Below are 14,727 nucleotides of genomic sequence, written 5' to 3' on the forward strand. Positions count from 1 at the left end.
TTGTTATGAGGGAAAATGGAATGAGGGATTTCACAGAACTTGAGGAAATGGAGAGTGACGAGAGTGAGATATGAATTAGATATGGTGGCAGGTGCAGTGACTGTTGAGGAGAAGTTGAGTGTAGCTCAGTAGGTAGAGCCTGTTGCTTGCAATGCCATGGTGGTGGGTTCAATTCCCATAGGGGATCAGTATTTGGGGTTGAGGAGTATGAAAATATATGCATTATTATAAGTTGCTCTGGATAAGAGTGTCTACTAAAATGTAGAGGCTAGCAGTGTGGTTAGGAAGATGTTGTCTGTGACGGAGACCTTCCTTAGTGCTGGTTCTATAGGTTTTTCTGTAATGACAAGTTATCCGTACCACCAGAGGGTGAAGGGGGACCTGTATCAGTGATGTTGACCAGAAAGACAGACCCTCTGCTGAGATATAACACCCCATGTACTCACCTAAATTTTTCTGTCCCACGTATCATATGACCGCGTACAAAACCAAAATTACCTTATTTTTGAGCATATAAAAATCTGCCAATGGCAAACAATACATATACATATAGCAGTGTGGTTAGCGTCGAGTGCTAAATAGAGGAATAGTGTTCTAGTAGCTCAGAGATGGAACTACAAGAAAGTGGATGATTTTCCTGCAGCGAGGACCACCGAGTTCGGGCCTCGGTCCGAGGATGTGAAAGATGATTCTGTCCCAGTGGGAGTAAAATTTGTGGAAAGAATAGATTCTTGCATTTTGGCTGATCCATATGTGGTGGTAGGTTGGGTGGAGAAGAGGTTGGGTACTGTTGAGTTGGTGAAAGTAACTAAGAGTGGACTAGTGATGATTTATAGTGTTTCTTCAGCGGGTGGTCACTCCAGATCACACGATTAGGGACAAGAAATGTGGCTTGCTTTGTTCTCTGGAGCAGGTCACCATTGAAAGTGAATATTCCGGTGTCTGTGACACTCGCTGTTTTGGTGCGACACAGATCTGGTGGCGAGTGTGGGGAAACGGAGAAGAAGTTGTCTGTCCTGTTGAGTTTTGAAGTAGAGTCGTTGCCAGATAAGGTTAAGGTAGGAAGTGTAACTTGAGAAGTGTAACAAAACTCCCGTGAGAGAGTTTTGTTCCCAAAATACTTTAGTGTTTTAGGTGTAAAGTTTGTGGGCAATGTTGCAGCAGTATGTGGGAGGGAGAGTCCTAGATGTGAAAAGTGTTCAGGAGGGCATGAGACAAAGGAGTGTGTAGTTTCAGTGGATAAAGTTGTGGAGGTGCCCATGGGGCTGAAGATCAGAGGTGTCCGTTGAGAGAAAATCAGGTTGAGATAGCTATGGTCAGAGTAGTACAGTACAGTACAGTACAAAGTGAAGAGAGTGGGAGAGGAAGATGGGACACTGAGAGGATTCCTGTGAGTAGGCTTAGACTAATAGAGAGTGATGGGAAGACTATGTGCTTTCAGTAAGGTAGGTTTCTTGGCAATCATAGCTATGGTTGTCAATTGTACTGCAGAAATGGATCAAAAGTCACAGAAAATAGAGGTTGTGGTGGCAGCAGCAGAGAAATACTTGGGATTGCGAGGTTTTACTGCAGAACAGTTGCAGGGGATGTTGAGTGGCAGTGTTCTGTCCTCTCAGACCGTTGGTCTGGAGCAGTGGTGTAAAGTACCTAAGTAAAAATACTTGAAAGTACTACTTAAGTAGTATTTTGGGGTATCCGTACTTTACTTTTACTTCACTACATTCCTAAATAAAATAATGTACTTTTTACTGCATACATTTTCCCTGAAACACAAAAGTACCTCTGACATTTTGACAGGAAAATTGTCAAATTTACACACTTATCAAGAGAACATCCCTGGTCATCCCTACTACCTCTGATCTGGCGGACTCACTAAACACAAATGCTGTGTTTGTAAATTATGCCTGTGTTGGATTGTCAATCCGTCAATACATTTTTATTTTTAAATGGTGTCGTCTGGTTTGCTTAATATAAGGAATTTGAAATGGTTTATACTTTTACTTTTGATACTTAACCGTTGTGTGGTGTTTTCAATGTTTACTAAAATAAAAATGGTTTTGTGAATAATATGTAAAAAAACACATTTGAAGTGTGTGCACACTGTGCATCCCCCTACTGAACACATTTATATTACATATGTGGTGTTCGGGTACACTGGACCCAAGGCTAGGAAAAGTGTGTGTGTGTGTGTGTGTGTGTGTGTGTGTGTGTGTGTGTGTGTGTGTGTGTGTGTGTGTGTGTGTGTGTGTGTGTGTGTGTGTGTGTGTGTGTGTGTGTGTGTGTGTGTGTGTGTGTGTGTGTGTGTGTGTGTGTAGGTGAAAACAAGTAAAAATGAAACAAAGGTTTGCTTTGTTCCTGAGTCTTCCTCCTCCCTGGGCCTGCTGTTTCAACATATCACCAATAACCTGTCTGTCTCCCTGCCTGTCTGCCTGTCTCCCGCTTTTCTCGCACTCTTTGTCCTTTGTATTGTGTGTGAAACTACACAATGTCTTGCGGGAACCTACACAATGTTATTACAATACATTTTTTTAAATGCTGTATTTTTCCACACTCTACCACAGCCAGGTGCAATTTGAGGGAGGGACACAACAAATAAATAGCTTTGCATGTGTGGCTCCTTACCATAATCAATCAGTATGTCAAAAATAATCTCTGCTCAGAGGGCCTTAGAAAGAATGTTTGCAGAGAGAGAAGCTAGTGTGGAAGGAGCGTCTTCCACTTTGGAAAATTCAGAATATTAGGATCATGTCTCTGTCAATTCGGAGTCTGACAGTGAGTTGGAAGAAGAGGATGAGATTGACCCTCAGCCAGCCACAGCACCAGCCCGTCAGCAACCAGCTCATCAGCAGCCTGCAAGAGGAGAAATATGGATGTCAAAAAATTGTGAAATTGAAGGGTTCTTCTTGCCCAAGGAATGAGCCACCTCGCATGGCTGCCAATGTGATAAGGATGCAACCAGGGCTGACGCAGATGGCGGTTACTCATGTGCAGGACATAAATTCTTCTTTTGAACTGTTCATCCCAGACACCATCCAGAAAATCATTTTAGACTGCACTAATTTGGAGGAAAGGCGTGTTTTTGGAGAGAGACCAATTTCATTTACATGCCTATGTGCTGTAAAAAAAAAAGTTATCTTTGTGTAGAGACCAAGGTCTGGCCCTGGGGTCATCTTTCCCTGGTACCTTATAGAACAGAAACATTAACTGGAATCCGGTCTCCTTAGGTTTCATCACCCAAAACACATTGTAAATCTCCTGTCAGGGTAGCCTAGAGGTTAGAGTGTTGGACTAGTAACCAAAAGGTTGCAAGTTCAAATCCCTGAGCTGACAAGGTACAAATCTGTCATTCTACTCCTGAACAGGAAGTTAACCCACTGGTCCTAGGCTGTCATTGAAAATAAGAATTTGTTCCTAACTGACTTACCTAGTTAAATAAAGGTCAAATAAATACATATAATCTCCTGAGGCCCACTTTCAGTTCACACAGACACAATAGAGTTATAAGAACCCTCTATTATGTTGCATAAAACAACCATTTGATGCAATAAAAGTATTATAACATAATCTTGCAATTTTGCTCTCACAATACTTTGGGGTTCTTATCCTTGCTGTTGTTTTCAGATCCAATGGGGATTCCACAGAACCCTGTGGGATGCAGAAACTGGCAGAGAACTTTTCCGTGCAACAATGTCTCTTCTACAAAACTTCTACATTATTTCCCGGATTATCCGTTTCGATAACCGAGACACCAGACCAGCTCGGCGGCAGTGAGACAAGGTAGCTGCAATCAGGTCAGTTTGGGACAAGTAAGTGGACCACGTCCCCTGTTTTACAACCCTGGGCCCAACGTTACTGTTGATGAGCAGCTTATGCCATTTAGGGGCCGCTGCCCTTTCAGGCAGTACTTACCGTCTAAACCCGCAAAATATGGAATCAAGATCTGGGCTGCCTGTGATGCTGCTTCATCATATGCGTGGAACTTGCAAGTGTATATGGGGAAGCCAGATGGAGGAGCCCCTGAGAAGAACCAAGGGATGTGGGTTGTCCTGGACGTGACAAAGGGACTTCGTGGCCACAACATCACATGCGATAATGTTTTTACTTCGCATAAGCTGTGACAGGAGCTCCTCAAGAGCAAGCTGACGATGTTAGAGGCCAACACGTCCCTAGTGTCCTACGTGCCAAAGAAAGGCAAAAATGTGGTACTCATGAGTGCGCTGAATAGGGATGGGAGAATCTGTGCCCAGGAACATCAAAAAACTAAATCATAATGGATTATAATGCCACAAAAGGAGGGGTGGACAATTTAGACAACATGGTGACTGGCTACAGCTGCAAAAGAAGAAACCTATGCTGGCCACTTGTGATATTCTTCAACATCTTGGACATCTTGGCGTACAACGCATTTGTCATCTGGATGGCATTGAACCCAGATTGGAACAGAGGGAAGCTCCAGAGGAGACGGCTCTTTCTCGGGGAGCTGGGCAAAGCATTGGTAAGACCTCAAATCCAGAGGAGGCAACATATCCCAAAGACCACAGCTTCTGCAGCCATCGTGAGTAGGATTCAGGAGGAGGATGCTGGTGTCCCATCCGCCCGACCCACAGAACCAACAACTCCAATACCGGAAGTAAGTGTGAGTGATGTTGTTTCATGTGTGTGTGTCTGACTCTCCTACCTTGGTCTGCTGTAACTATATATGTGAGTGAGATGTTAGTAAAACTCCTGAACTAAGTGTTTCCATCATTCTGGACTACAGCCGGTAGGAACAAGAAGAAGCGCTGCGATGTGTGTGGACCCTAGAAGGACAGGAAGACACAGTACACATGCATCAAGTGAAAGAAATACATTTGCAACACACACCCAGTACAACTCTGTCCCTCATGTGGTGTGTAGACCAGCCTTAATCTGTGTTCAATGGGCTAATTGATCATTTCCATAAAATACTGTATATAAAATGAGTCCTTCTAATTTGTTCAGTTCAAAGCAATAAACATCAATAGTGATGAAAACCTTGTTTCATTTATATTTGTTCAAGATAAACATGACTTATTCCATCCACTTGTTGATCATTTTTGTTGACAAAAATCAACATTTCATATTAAAAAAACGAATAATACGTATTGATAAATGTGATCTAGCAGAGCTAAATGGCAAATATTAACCATGTATGCTGTCTATATTGCTTGTAATTGATATGTCAACATCTAATTATTAAGTATTTTTACATTAATTGTTAGTTATGGCTTTATTTATTTTTTAAACAATAATGTTGTGGGTCCATCAGACCCGCGAACATTGTGTGAATAACAAAAACATGAACACCACACAAGGGTTAAGTACATTTTAGCAATCCCATTTACTTTTGATACTTAAGTATATTTAAAACCAAATACTTTTAGATTTTTACTCAAGTAGTAAATACTGGCTGACTTTCACTTGAGTCATTTTCTATTAAGGTATCTTTACTTTTACTCAAGTATGACAATGGAGTATGACAATTGAGTTTGACTCTACCGCACTTGCTGTTTTGACCTCTGAATGCTCAGCTATGAAAAGCCAACTGACATTTACTCTCAAAGTGCTGACCTGTTGCACCCTCTACAACCACTGTGATTGTTATTTGACCCTGCTGGCCATCTATGAATGTTTGAACGTCTTGAAGAACAATCTGGCCTTAAATGGCCATGTACTCTTATATTCTCCACCAGGCACAGCCTGAAGAGGCCTGGCCACCCCTCAGAGCCTGGTTCCTCTCTAGGTTCTAGGTTCTCCTTGGGAGTTTTTCTTTGTCACCGTGCTTCTACACCTGCATTGCTTGCAGTTTGGGGTTTTAGGCTGGGTTTCTGTACAGCACTTTATGACATCTGCTGATATAGGGCTCCCGAGTGGCGCAGCGATCTAAAGCACTCCATCTCAGTGCTAGAGGCATCACTACAGACACCCTGGTTTGAATCCAGGCTGTATTACAAATGGGCCATCCCATAGGGCAGCACACAATTGGCCCAGCGTCGTCCGGGTTTGCCCAGTGTAGGCCGTCATTGTAATTAAGAATTTGTTCTTAACTGACTTGCCTAGTTAAATAGAGAAAAATAATGAAATGCAAAAAGTGCTTTATAAATAAATGTGATTGATAGGGTGGAATGGGGTGGCATTTTATTATTATAAAACGTTTTGTTTTATTATATATATGTATATATATTTTGTAATTTTTTTTAGAGAGAGGGCTAATAGTTGGCAGGGTAATTTTTAATTTCCCCAATTCAAATAAATGTAGGTCGGTCGTGAATGGCCTCACACTTCAGTACAGTAGGTGGCGGTGAATCTACCTTCAACTGGATGCGATCCGCCAACACAATCCCGAAGAAGAAGAAATTCAGGGCCGTATCCAGTGGTAAAGAGGTCAGACAGATTGTCCTAAATAAGTTTGGGAGAGAGACCGAAGCGGCATAATGCTGATGAAATAAGGTTGGGTGCTTTACGGATCCATCATAACAGTGAGTAAGAGTTACAACTCCGTTAGCTATAGCTACTTTTTAGCTAACTAAATAAATTCAAGTAACTAAGTAATTAACTAGCTAAATAGTTTTTCATAGCTACAGTAGCATGCTGACTCGTTGCTATAGCTACGTTAACAAGTTAATTAGTTAAATAAGCCGATTTGACTTGCTAGCTAGCTAACGTTATCTATTTGTATTATTTGCTAGCTTCGCTACCTATTAGTTAGATGGTAATTGCAATCGGGATCCTTGGGACGTCCCCCACTGACGTTGACATTTTAAAAGTGGGTAAAGTTAGGTAATCCTCTTTAGGTAGTCTTGCGAGCTAGCCAATTTATTTTGCATTCGTAACTAGCGAGGTTTTCTTTCCCTTCTACATACATTTTCACGTTGGAGCTCTTGCCTTGGTTAACCATCTTGCACACATGCATGTTATTTTATTTAAACAATCAGGCAAACGCAATATTCAAAAAACCGCTAACTAGTTACGTTAGATACAAAAGTAGCTATTGTCTTTTAAGACCCCTACTCGAAGTGTCTGGTTTCAGGATTTCCGTTATTCATAAACTACGTTTCCATTCAAACGTTCTAGCTGGGGGTGTAACGTTAGTATCCGAACGTAGTTGATCTGAGTTGTTACCATACGAAATAATGATTGATATTTACTATTATAAGATGACTTCCACCGAAATGGATTTCTTGTAGGTTGTACACTAAAGCATACTCTCTGAAATCAAATGAAATGTCAAACTATTTCCTAGTGGTCTGATGGGATGGCTTCTAAGCTATTGGACAGACTGCGACGGACACTGTTCAAAGAAGGAGAAGTAGTCGCTAGTGAGCCAATTGATGTACCAGAGGACAGCTTCCCAGAGAGTTCTGAGTTAGATGACACAGATTGTCTCTCAGAGCGGCTTGGGGGAACACTCTGCTTCGATGGGGAGAGCGCCATGGAATCAGAAGACCCAGGTGAGGCCTCAGGACCAGACAGTGATTCAGACTTCCTTGGAGAGTCCGTAGAGGATGGATTCAGCAGCACAGGTAATGTAGACCTTAGCAGCAACTAAAATAGGTGCCAATACTCATTTCAGTGCTGGTACTGTTTTATATTTAGTTGCAGGAACTTTGCAATCCTTTTTGAGCTAATATTCTGAGGTGCAGGAACGAAAGCAGTAGAATATGAGGTGCTGCTAAGTATCCACAACTGTGATTGTGTATGGACAATGATGTACTATTAGGCACAGTCAACTGAAACAGTCTTACCAGAATAACAATAGCATTCATTCCACGGTATCCTGTTTTCTTGAAACTGCAAATTTCACTGAAGGTTTTTCAGTCTGATCTTTCTCAGTTTTTAGATGAGCGGTTTTAGGGCAGTCTGAGCTGATGTCTCTCATTGTTCCTCAGACACCAGCCCAGTGGGCCTGTCTCCTGGAGTCTCATCCCTGCTCACATGTCAGCTGCAGGAGAGCTGGAGGAGCTTACGGAGCTGCACTGTGCCTGAGAAGCTGGTGTTTGAAGTGACTGATGCCAGTGTGGTGCCAGAGAGCTCCTCCAAGTATGTGGTAAGTGTGACACAGCAGAGATGAAAGTCTAGTCCCTGGCTAAGCCTGTGTGTGACATCTCTCCTTCTCCTCAGCTCTACACCATCCATGTGATCCAGTCTGGGATGTTTGACAAAACCCCCGCCGTCATCACCCGGCGATACACCGACTTCGAGCGTCTGCACAGCCGCCTTCGCCGTCGTCACGGGGACCACATGGAGCGTGTCTGTTTCCCCCGCAAGAGGCTGCGTAAGAACTTTGTGGCAGAGACCATCGCCAAGCGGAGCCGGGCGTTTGAGCAGTACCTGACCCACATGCACTCGCTGGCTGAGCTGCGGCGCTCGCCCACCTTTCTCGAGTTTTTCTACCTGGGTGACCTGCAGGCTGGCCAGATGCTGATGCGTGTGGGCCGTTACCAGGAGGGCCTAGGCCCTCTGCTCAACGGCCTGAGGCTCCAGGAGAAGCTAGGCTGTGAGCAGCAGGGGATGCAGCAGCCTCACCACCAGCAGCGCACCCACTGGCTCTACACCCTGCTGGCCCTGGTGACCTGCTTCCAGGAGCTGGAGCAGCTGGGGGAGGCCCAGGAGCACTGTGACCGAGCCCTGAGGGACCTGGCCCCCTCACCGGAGGCCCTGCAGCAGCACCTCTTTCACCCACTGCTCATCCCTCTCCTCCAGACCAACGTCAGATTGTCGTGGAAGATCTCCAAGGATAAGCGGCGGTGGGAGGTGCTGCTACAGGAGATCCAGGACTCTGGGGCTGATGTAGGGAACCAGCCCAGCCTGAAGGAGTACCTGATGAAGGAAAACCTGGTGGAGAGTGAGGGAAACACTAAGGCCAAGGTCAAACGGGACGACACCACTTAACCCGAAGATAATGGTGCTCAGTTAGTTATGAGGAATGCACTTCATGTAGCCTAGCCTAGTAATGAGGTATTTGGTCTCTTTTGACTTGTATTTTCTACAGGAGTCTGGACTGTTAGACATTCAACTGACCAAGTCATACACAATAAGCAGAAAACAATCACATTTTATAGAATGTCTCTATAGTTCCATGTAATCACTTAGCTTTACCTTGTAAATTGAAAACACTAAAGTTATTTCAATCATTATATTTATGATACAGCTGCTTTGTAGCAAATACTAATATTTTTTATGAAACATTGTATTTTTCCAGGTCAATATTTCAAGTACTGCTGCTTTTAAATATGCCATTCAGAATCTTGATGTGAGTGGACAAATTACTTTTAGGATAAAAGGATCACAGTTCATTTTGATAAGGGAACAGGGATTTTCAAAGACACATTTTCTACCTGTTACGTGGGTATTATTTGCTTGTTTACACAGTAAAGAATTAAGGGGAAACAATAGATATCTGAGCTCTCGACAAAGCACTACTACCTGTTAAATCTGTCAAGGAATTTTAATCAATCTTAGGGAATTGTTAATAGCCCAGATTTATTCAGAGAATGTGTTTTATTGAAATGCTTCGAGTATGCAGCCTCTGTACTTTTAGATTTTAGTCACTGTCAGTATAGACTTACATGAGGGGAAAGCATGCTAGTTTACCTTGAGTTCCAGTTCTCAGATTTGGTCCCCTTCATATGCCATAAGGGGGAGTGTGAGGGCATAGGGAGGGAGCCAAATCTGAATTCACCACTGGAAGTGTGTGTGTGAGTGTTTTAGACTAGAGGTATGATGTAACGGTGTATTTTTGCCACACTAACTGAAATTGTTCCTGTATTACAGAGCACAGGAACCCTGTGATTAAGTGCAAAAAAGGTACCTTCCTACTCTGAAGGAATAGGCTGTAGTTGTCGTACTTTAATTGCTTGAGTGACAATTCCAAACGAATGTAAAAATGATTTTTAGCCTAAATGAAATACTAAGCACTTGCAACAATGCATTTCAAAGTGCCTTTTTTATATTGTGAACTCTAGCCGTAACTCTGTATACTTAACCAAATCCTGTTTTCAGAGTACTTCCTCAGTTATGTCCTTTATGTATTAACATTATTGGAATGTATTTTGTTGAATAAATCTATCCTAAAAATGTAGTGAAGGCTTTTACCTTTTCCATTTGGAAGAAATTGCATACTATTACTGGCATGTTGTATAGAAGTAAAAACACAGTTAAAATCAAATACATTTTACTGATGTGCTTTCAGAAGATAACATTCAAGTTTCCATTTCTCTAAGAGGGGCCAATACAATGGAGACATTGACAAGTAGACCAAATCTCTGCATGCTTCAGACAAACATTTGGTGCTAGTCATGGACATACTGTAGTAATCTGTAAATTGTTACTATATTTCTGATATAATGGATGGACGTGTTGCTTCCTGCTTTGCCGTAGTATCACTTTCCAATGTTGTCATCTGAGGTGTGTTCGCAACAGTGCAATGCCATTAATCAATTGCTCTGATTACATTAACATGCATGGACCAAGAACAGAGATTGATAATGTTCTTCTTTCTTCAGACATTACTGGAAGTGTTGAAGCCCTTTAAGGAGAAACAAATGGAGTGGATTTACAAAGAACCCAACCTCAGTAACTCAGTCCTGTCAGCATCAGTCACAACTAAAAACATGTTTAACATGTGATGATTCCATCACAGAGCGTTGGCTGATCTTGGATAGTCTTTGGCAAAGCGTGGTGGCACAGTAAGACGACATCAATCATGTTTTGTTGGACATCTGATGGTTTACTCCAGCAACACTGGGGGACATGCTAGCAGCACCAGCTCCTCCTCCTGACTGGACATCCACAAAGCCCATCCTCTGCCGCCTCTTCCTCTGATCTGTCATCTACACAGGAAACAGTATGTCAGCCAGGCCAATCCTCCTGGAAACACTAGCCTATATCATGAGGACATCAGTTCACCAAATTGTACTATTTCTACAATTTTTTATCCAAAATAGATCAGCATCATAGGTTTCCTATTATTATAGTATGCTATTTTCCCTGGATAAGAGATGTGAATAAGTGCACTGTATATTGTTCTGGAGCTGGCCAGCTCCTCAATGTCTCTGACAAGAGAATAAGGGCTAGATTCTATCCGTACTGCTGAAGAGCCGTGACATCGTGCGATTTGAAATTTAAAAAGGTAATTAACGATTGAGCTGACATGCAGCGTTTAACTGTAAATGAAGGCTTCGCGAACACGAGAACATTACATTCAAATTTCAATCGCACTAGAGTGAATCTTCTGCAATACGGATTGAATCTAGGCCTGTGTGTTATACCTGCTCTTTGAGCTCTGTTAGCTGTCCTGCGAGTTGGCTGACCGCGTTCATAGTGGACGTCAGTCTGTCCTGCAGGTTCCTCATCTCGTTCTGGTCACCGTCTCCATCCGTCACCACCAGGGACATGGCCTGCATGCGGGGGAACCAGTCCAGGTTCTTACTCTGAGACAGATGGGGGGAGGACATGTAGAATCAGTGGCAGTGCTCTTCCCTAGCAACAGATGACCCCAAAGACAAAGGTATCCAATGCTACTTATAATAAGGATATGTTGTAAACTGGTTTCAGTGAGTTATTCTAGAGGTGGTTGTGTTTCCAATTAAAATGAAACTCAACCAGCTATTGCTGTACCTTTATCATGAGGGCCACATAACTCTCTGGCCCAGTGTAGTCAGTCCTGTTCTTCTCGCGAACAAGTACGATGAAATACAGGTAGTTCCAGATGTTATGTTCCAACTTTATGTGTTCCTCAAAAGACACCGTTTTATTGTCAAACTTGTCCCTCTCCAGACCTGCAGGGAGTTTCAGGTTGAATGTTTAGATTGCATAACATGAGCTCATAATCACACAATGTTTATTTTTTTGTTCCTTTCAAAAATCTATTGGTCTCACCACAGATGAAGCAGGTGGTTTTGAGGACCTCCTCTTTCTTCTGTTTCTCACTACGCAAGTCAGCGAAGGTGTCGATAATGACACCAAAGATCAAGTTGAGTACGATGATGATGACAATGAAGTAGAAGAGGAGGTCGTAGATGACACGGGCTGGGAACATTGGCTCCTGCAAGGTACGCAATGACGTAAATTGTTCAAATGTAAATATGAATGTTGGCTTGTGGAACATTTTGTACTCTTTGACATGAAGTGATACTGATTGTGTACTAAATGGATTGTAAGTAGGTTAATGTGTGTGGTGGGTCTTCGTTCGTACATTTTTGGAGGGCCTGCGTAGCACGTCTCCCACCCCTCCACCGTTCCTCAAGCCGTGGTTCAGCACAGTGACAATGCACATGAGCAGAGTGTCACAGGCCCGCTCCGAATTGTTCTCCTCTGCTAAACCGTAAAATTGTTTAGCTATGTACCGCTCACACCAGACTTTTTAAAGCACATTCTACAAATCATCCATCCAAAATGTGTTTTATATTATTTAACATGTATTTCCTATCCAAACCCGTCATACTATGAGGGTGACTTAACAATTAAAGGAGCAATAGATTACTTACTAAGTAGAGACAATAAATAGAGACTAACCCTCAGGTTCAGCAGGGAGTCCTGCCTTGGCAGTGCAGCTGACTCCATCTCTACTGCAGGTGTTCAAGTCTTGGGATGCTTCCACATTGCCATGTCGCCCTGCAGAAGATGATCCCAAATTAAATCCCAACCCTATAGTATACCATACACTGAACATAAAGTACTTTTTTTGTTTTTGTAAATAACCTGATTCAGCTTATCAACCAGCTAATTATTAGAATCAGGTGCGCTAGATTAGGGTTGGAGCGAAAACCTACAGGACCGTAGCTCTCCAGGAACAGGGTTGGAGCGAAAACCTACAGGACCGTAGCTCTCCAGGAACAGGGTTGGAACGAAAACCTACAGGACCGTAGCTCTCCAGGAACAGGGTTGGAACGAAAACCTACAGGACCGTAGCTCTCCAGGAACAGGGTTGGAACAAAAACCTACAGGACCGTAGCTCTCCAGGAACAGACCTGTAGAGCCCTGCCATACACTGACCAATGACCATACATGTTTGCTTTTTATCATGTCTTATTGTACCGTCCATACGCTGACTGCTAGTAAAGGCTACCTGTCTGATGGTCCAGTAAGGTAATTAGCCTTGCACAAGCCTTGGCGTGCCATAACGTATCATATGAGCAGGAGCCTATATCTGGTTCCTGTAGCATGAGGTAGCTTGATGTACAAGTACACCCCAATGACTTTTCAATACAAGTATTAAGAACCTTTATTTGGAAAAAACAAGTAGTTGAATATTGGAATGTTGGAACGACTCAAATACACTGACATAAATACACTCCCATGGATTTAATCCAGGTATTTGAAAGTACACTACATGACCAAAAGTATGTGGACACGTGCTCATCGAACATCTTATTCCAAAATCATGAGCATTAATATGGAGTTGGTTCCCCCTTTGCTGCTATAACAGCCTCCACTCTCCTGGGAAGGCTTTCCACTAGATGTTGGAACATTGACGTGGGGTCTTGCTTCCATTCAGCCACAAGAGCATTAGTGATGTTAGGCGTTTCAATTCATCCCAAAGGTGTTCGATGGGGTTGAGGTCAGGGCTCTGTGCAGGCCAGTCAAGTTCTTCGGCACCGATCTCGACAAACCATTTCTTTATGGACCTCGCTTTGTGCACAGGGACATTGTCATGCTGAAACAGGAAAGGGCCTATCCCCTACAGCCCCAGACTATTATTCCTCCTTCACCAAACTTTTCTGTTGGCACTATGCATTCGGGAAGGTAGTGTTCTACTGGCATCCACCAAACCCAGACTCATCCATCGGACTGCCAGATGGTGAAGCGTGATTCAGCACTCCAGAGAACAAGTTTCCACTGCTACAGAGTCCAATGGTGGCGAGGTTTACACCACTCCAGCCGACGCTTGGCATTGCGCATGGTGATCTTAGGCTTGTGTGCGGCTGCTCGGCCATGGAAACCCATTTCATGAAGCTTCCAACAAACAGTTATTGTGCTGCCGTTGCTTCCAGAGGCAGTTTGGAACTCAGTAATGAGTGTTACAACCGAGGACAGATATTTTTACATGATACAGCACTTGGCGATCCTGTTCTGTGAGCTTCTGTGGCCTACCACTTCGAGCTGTTGTTGCTCCTAGACTTTTCCACTTCACAATAGCAGCACAGGTCAGCTCTAGCAGGGCAGAAATTTGACGAACTGACTTGTTGGAAAGGTGGCATCCTATGACGGTGCCACATTGAAAGTCACTGAGCTCTTCAGTAAGGCCATTATACTGCCAGTGTTTGTCTATGGAGATTGCATGGCGGTGTTCTCGATTGTATACACCTGTCAGCAACGGTTGTGGCTGAAATAGATGATTCCACTAATTGGAAGGGGTGTATGTATGTGTAGTGTACTTTGAAATACAATTTGGTTGACTATTTGGTTTTAAAAATAAGCATTCAAATAAAAGTACTTGTTTTGGGATGTGTATTTGAAAATACTAAAATACACAAAGTATTTAAATAACAAACCCAGGTCTGAACAGAACGCTAGTCTATTGCAGGGCCTTATCCCCAGTCTATCTCCTTAATGCTGAGTGCCAAACAGAGGTGCATAAGGGTCCCATTTCCTGTAGTCTTTGGTATGACTCCGCCGAGGGTTGAACTCCCAATATCAGGGCGGACACTCTAACCACAAGGCAATTGAGTTGGTGATGGTCCAGTAAGTCAGGTGTCTGCGGCACGG

At 43.2% G+C, this 14,727-nt stretch overlaps 2 protein-coding genes across 7 annotated transcripts in view; one reads left to right on the top strand and one right to left on the bottom strand.

Annotated features, from left to right (window-relative positions):
• Positions 1 to 6,338: 6,338 nt before the first annotated feature.
• Positions 6,339 to 10,099, top strand: LOC129861249 (sorting nexin-21-like). Its single transcript, XM_055932496.1, has 4 exons — positions 6,339 to 6,497; positions 7,262 to 7,541; positions 7,908 to 8,065; positions 8,140 to 10,099. The coding sequence occupies exons 2-4, from the start codon at positions 7,274 to 7,276 to the stop codon at positions 8,908 to 8,910; spliced, it is 1,197 nt and encodes a 398-aa protein (XP_055788471.1). The 5' UTR covers positions 6,339 to 6,497; positions 7,262 to 7,273; the 3' UTR covers positions 8,911 to 10,099.
• A 76-nt stretch (positions 10,100 to 10,175) lies between these two features.
• LOC129861247 (inositol 1,4,5-trisphosphate receptor type 3-like) overlaps positions 10,176 to 14,727 on the bottom strand; it is a 64,577-nt gene continuing 60,025 nt past the window's right edge. For 3 of the 6 annotated variants that reach the window (XM_055932494.1, XM_055932490.1, XM_055932493.1), the window contains exons 53-58: positions 12,535 to 12,633; positions 12,215 to 12,333; positions 11,899 to 12,064; positions 11,638 to 11,798; positions 11,289 to 11,450; positions 10,176 to 10,850 (exon numbers count right to left, since the gene is read on the bottom strand). In XM_055932494.1, coding sequence (XP_055788469.1) covers positions 10,722 to 10,850; positions 11,289 to 11,450; positions 11,638 to 11,798; positions 11,899 to 12,064; positions 12,215 to 12,333; positions 12,535 to 12,633 — 836 coding nt within the window. In that variant the 3' untranslated portion in view covers positions 10,176 to 10,721. Of the gene's footprint in view, positions 10,851 to 11,288; positions 11,451 to 11,637; positions 11,799 to 11,898; positions 12,065 to 12,214; positions 12,337 to 12,534; positions 12,634 to 14,727 lie in introns of all 6 variants that reach the window. The other 3 variants (XM_055932491.1, XM_055932492.1, XM_055932489.1) reach the window with 1 other exon arrangement.

This window comes from Salvelinus fontinalis, chromosome 8 (assembly GCF_029448725.1).
Source record: "Salvelinus fontinalis isolate EN_2023a chromosome 8, ASM2944872v1, whole genome shotgun sequence".
NCBI lineage: Eukaryota > Metazoa > Chordata > Actinopteri > Salmoniformes > Salmonidae > Salvelinus > Salvelinus fontinalis.

Excerpts from the sequence above, each read along its gene's own strand:
- LOC129861249 (XM_055932496.1), top strand. The coding sequence starts at position 7,274 with ATGGCTTCTAAGCTATTGGACAGACTGCGACGGACACTGTTCAAAGAA. Across the intron at positions 7,542-7,907 it reads GGATGGATTCAGCAGCACAG|ACACCAGCCCAGTGGGCCTG; the intron begins GTAATGTAGACC and ends ATTGTTCCTCAG. Across the intron at positions 8,066-8,139 it reads AGAGCTCCTCCAAGTATGTG|CTCTACACCATCCATGTGAT; the intron begins GTAAGTGTGACA and ends CCTTCTCCTCAG.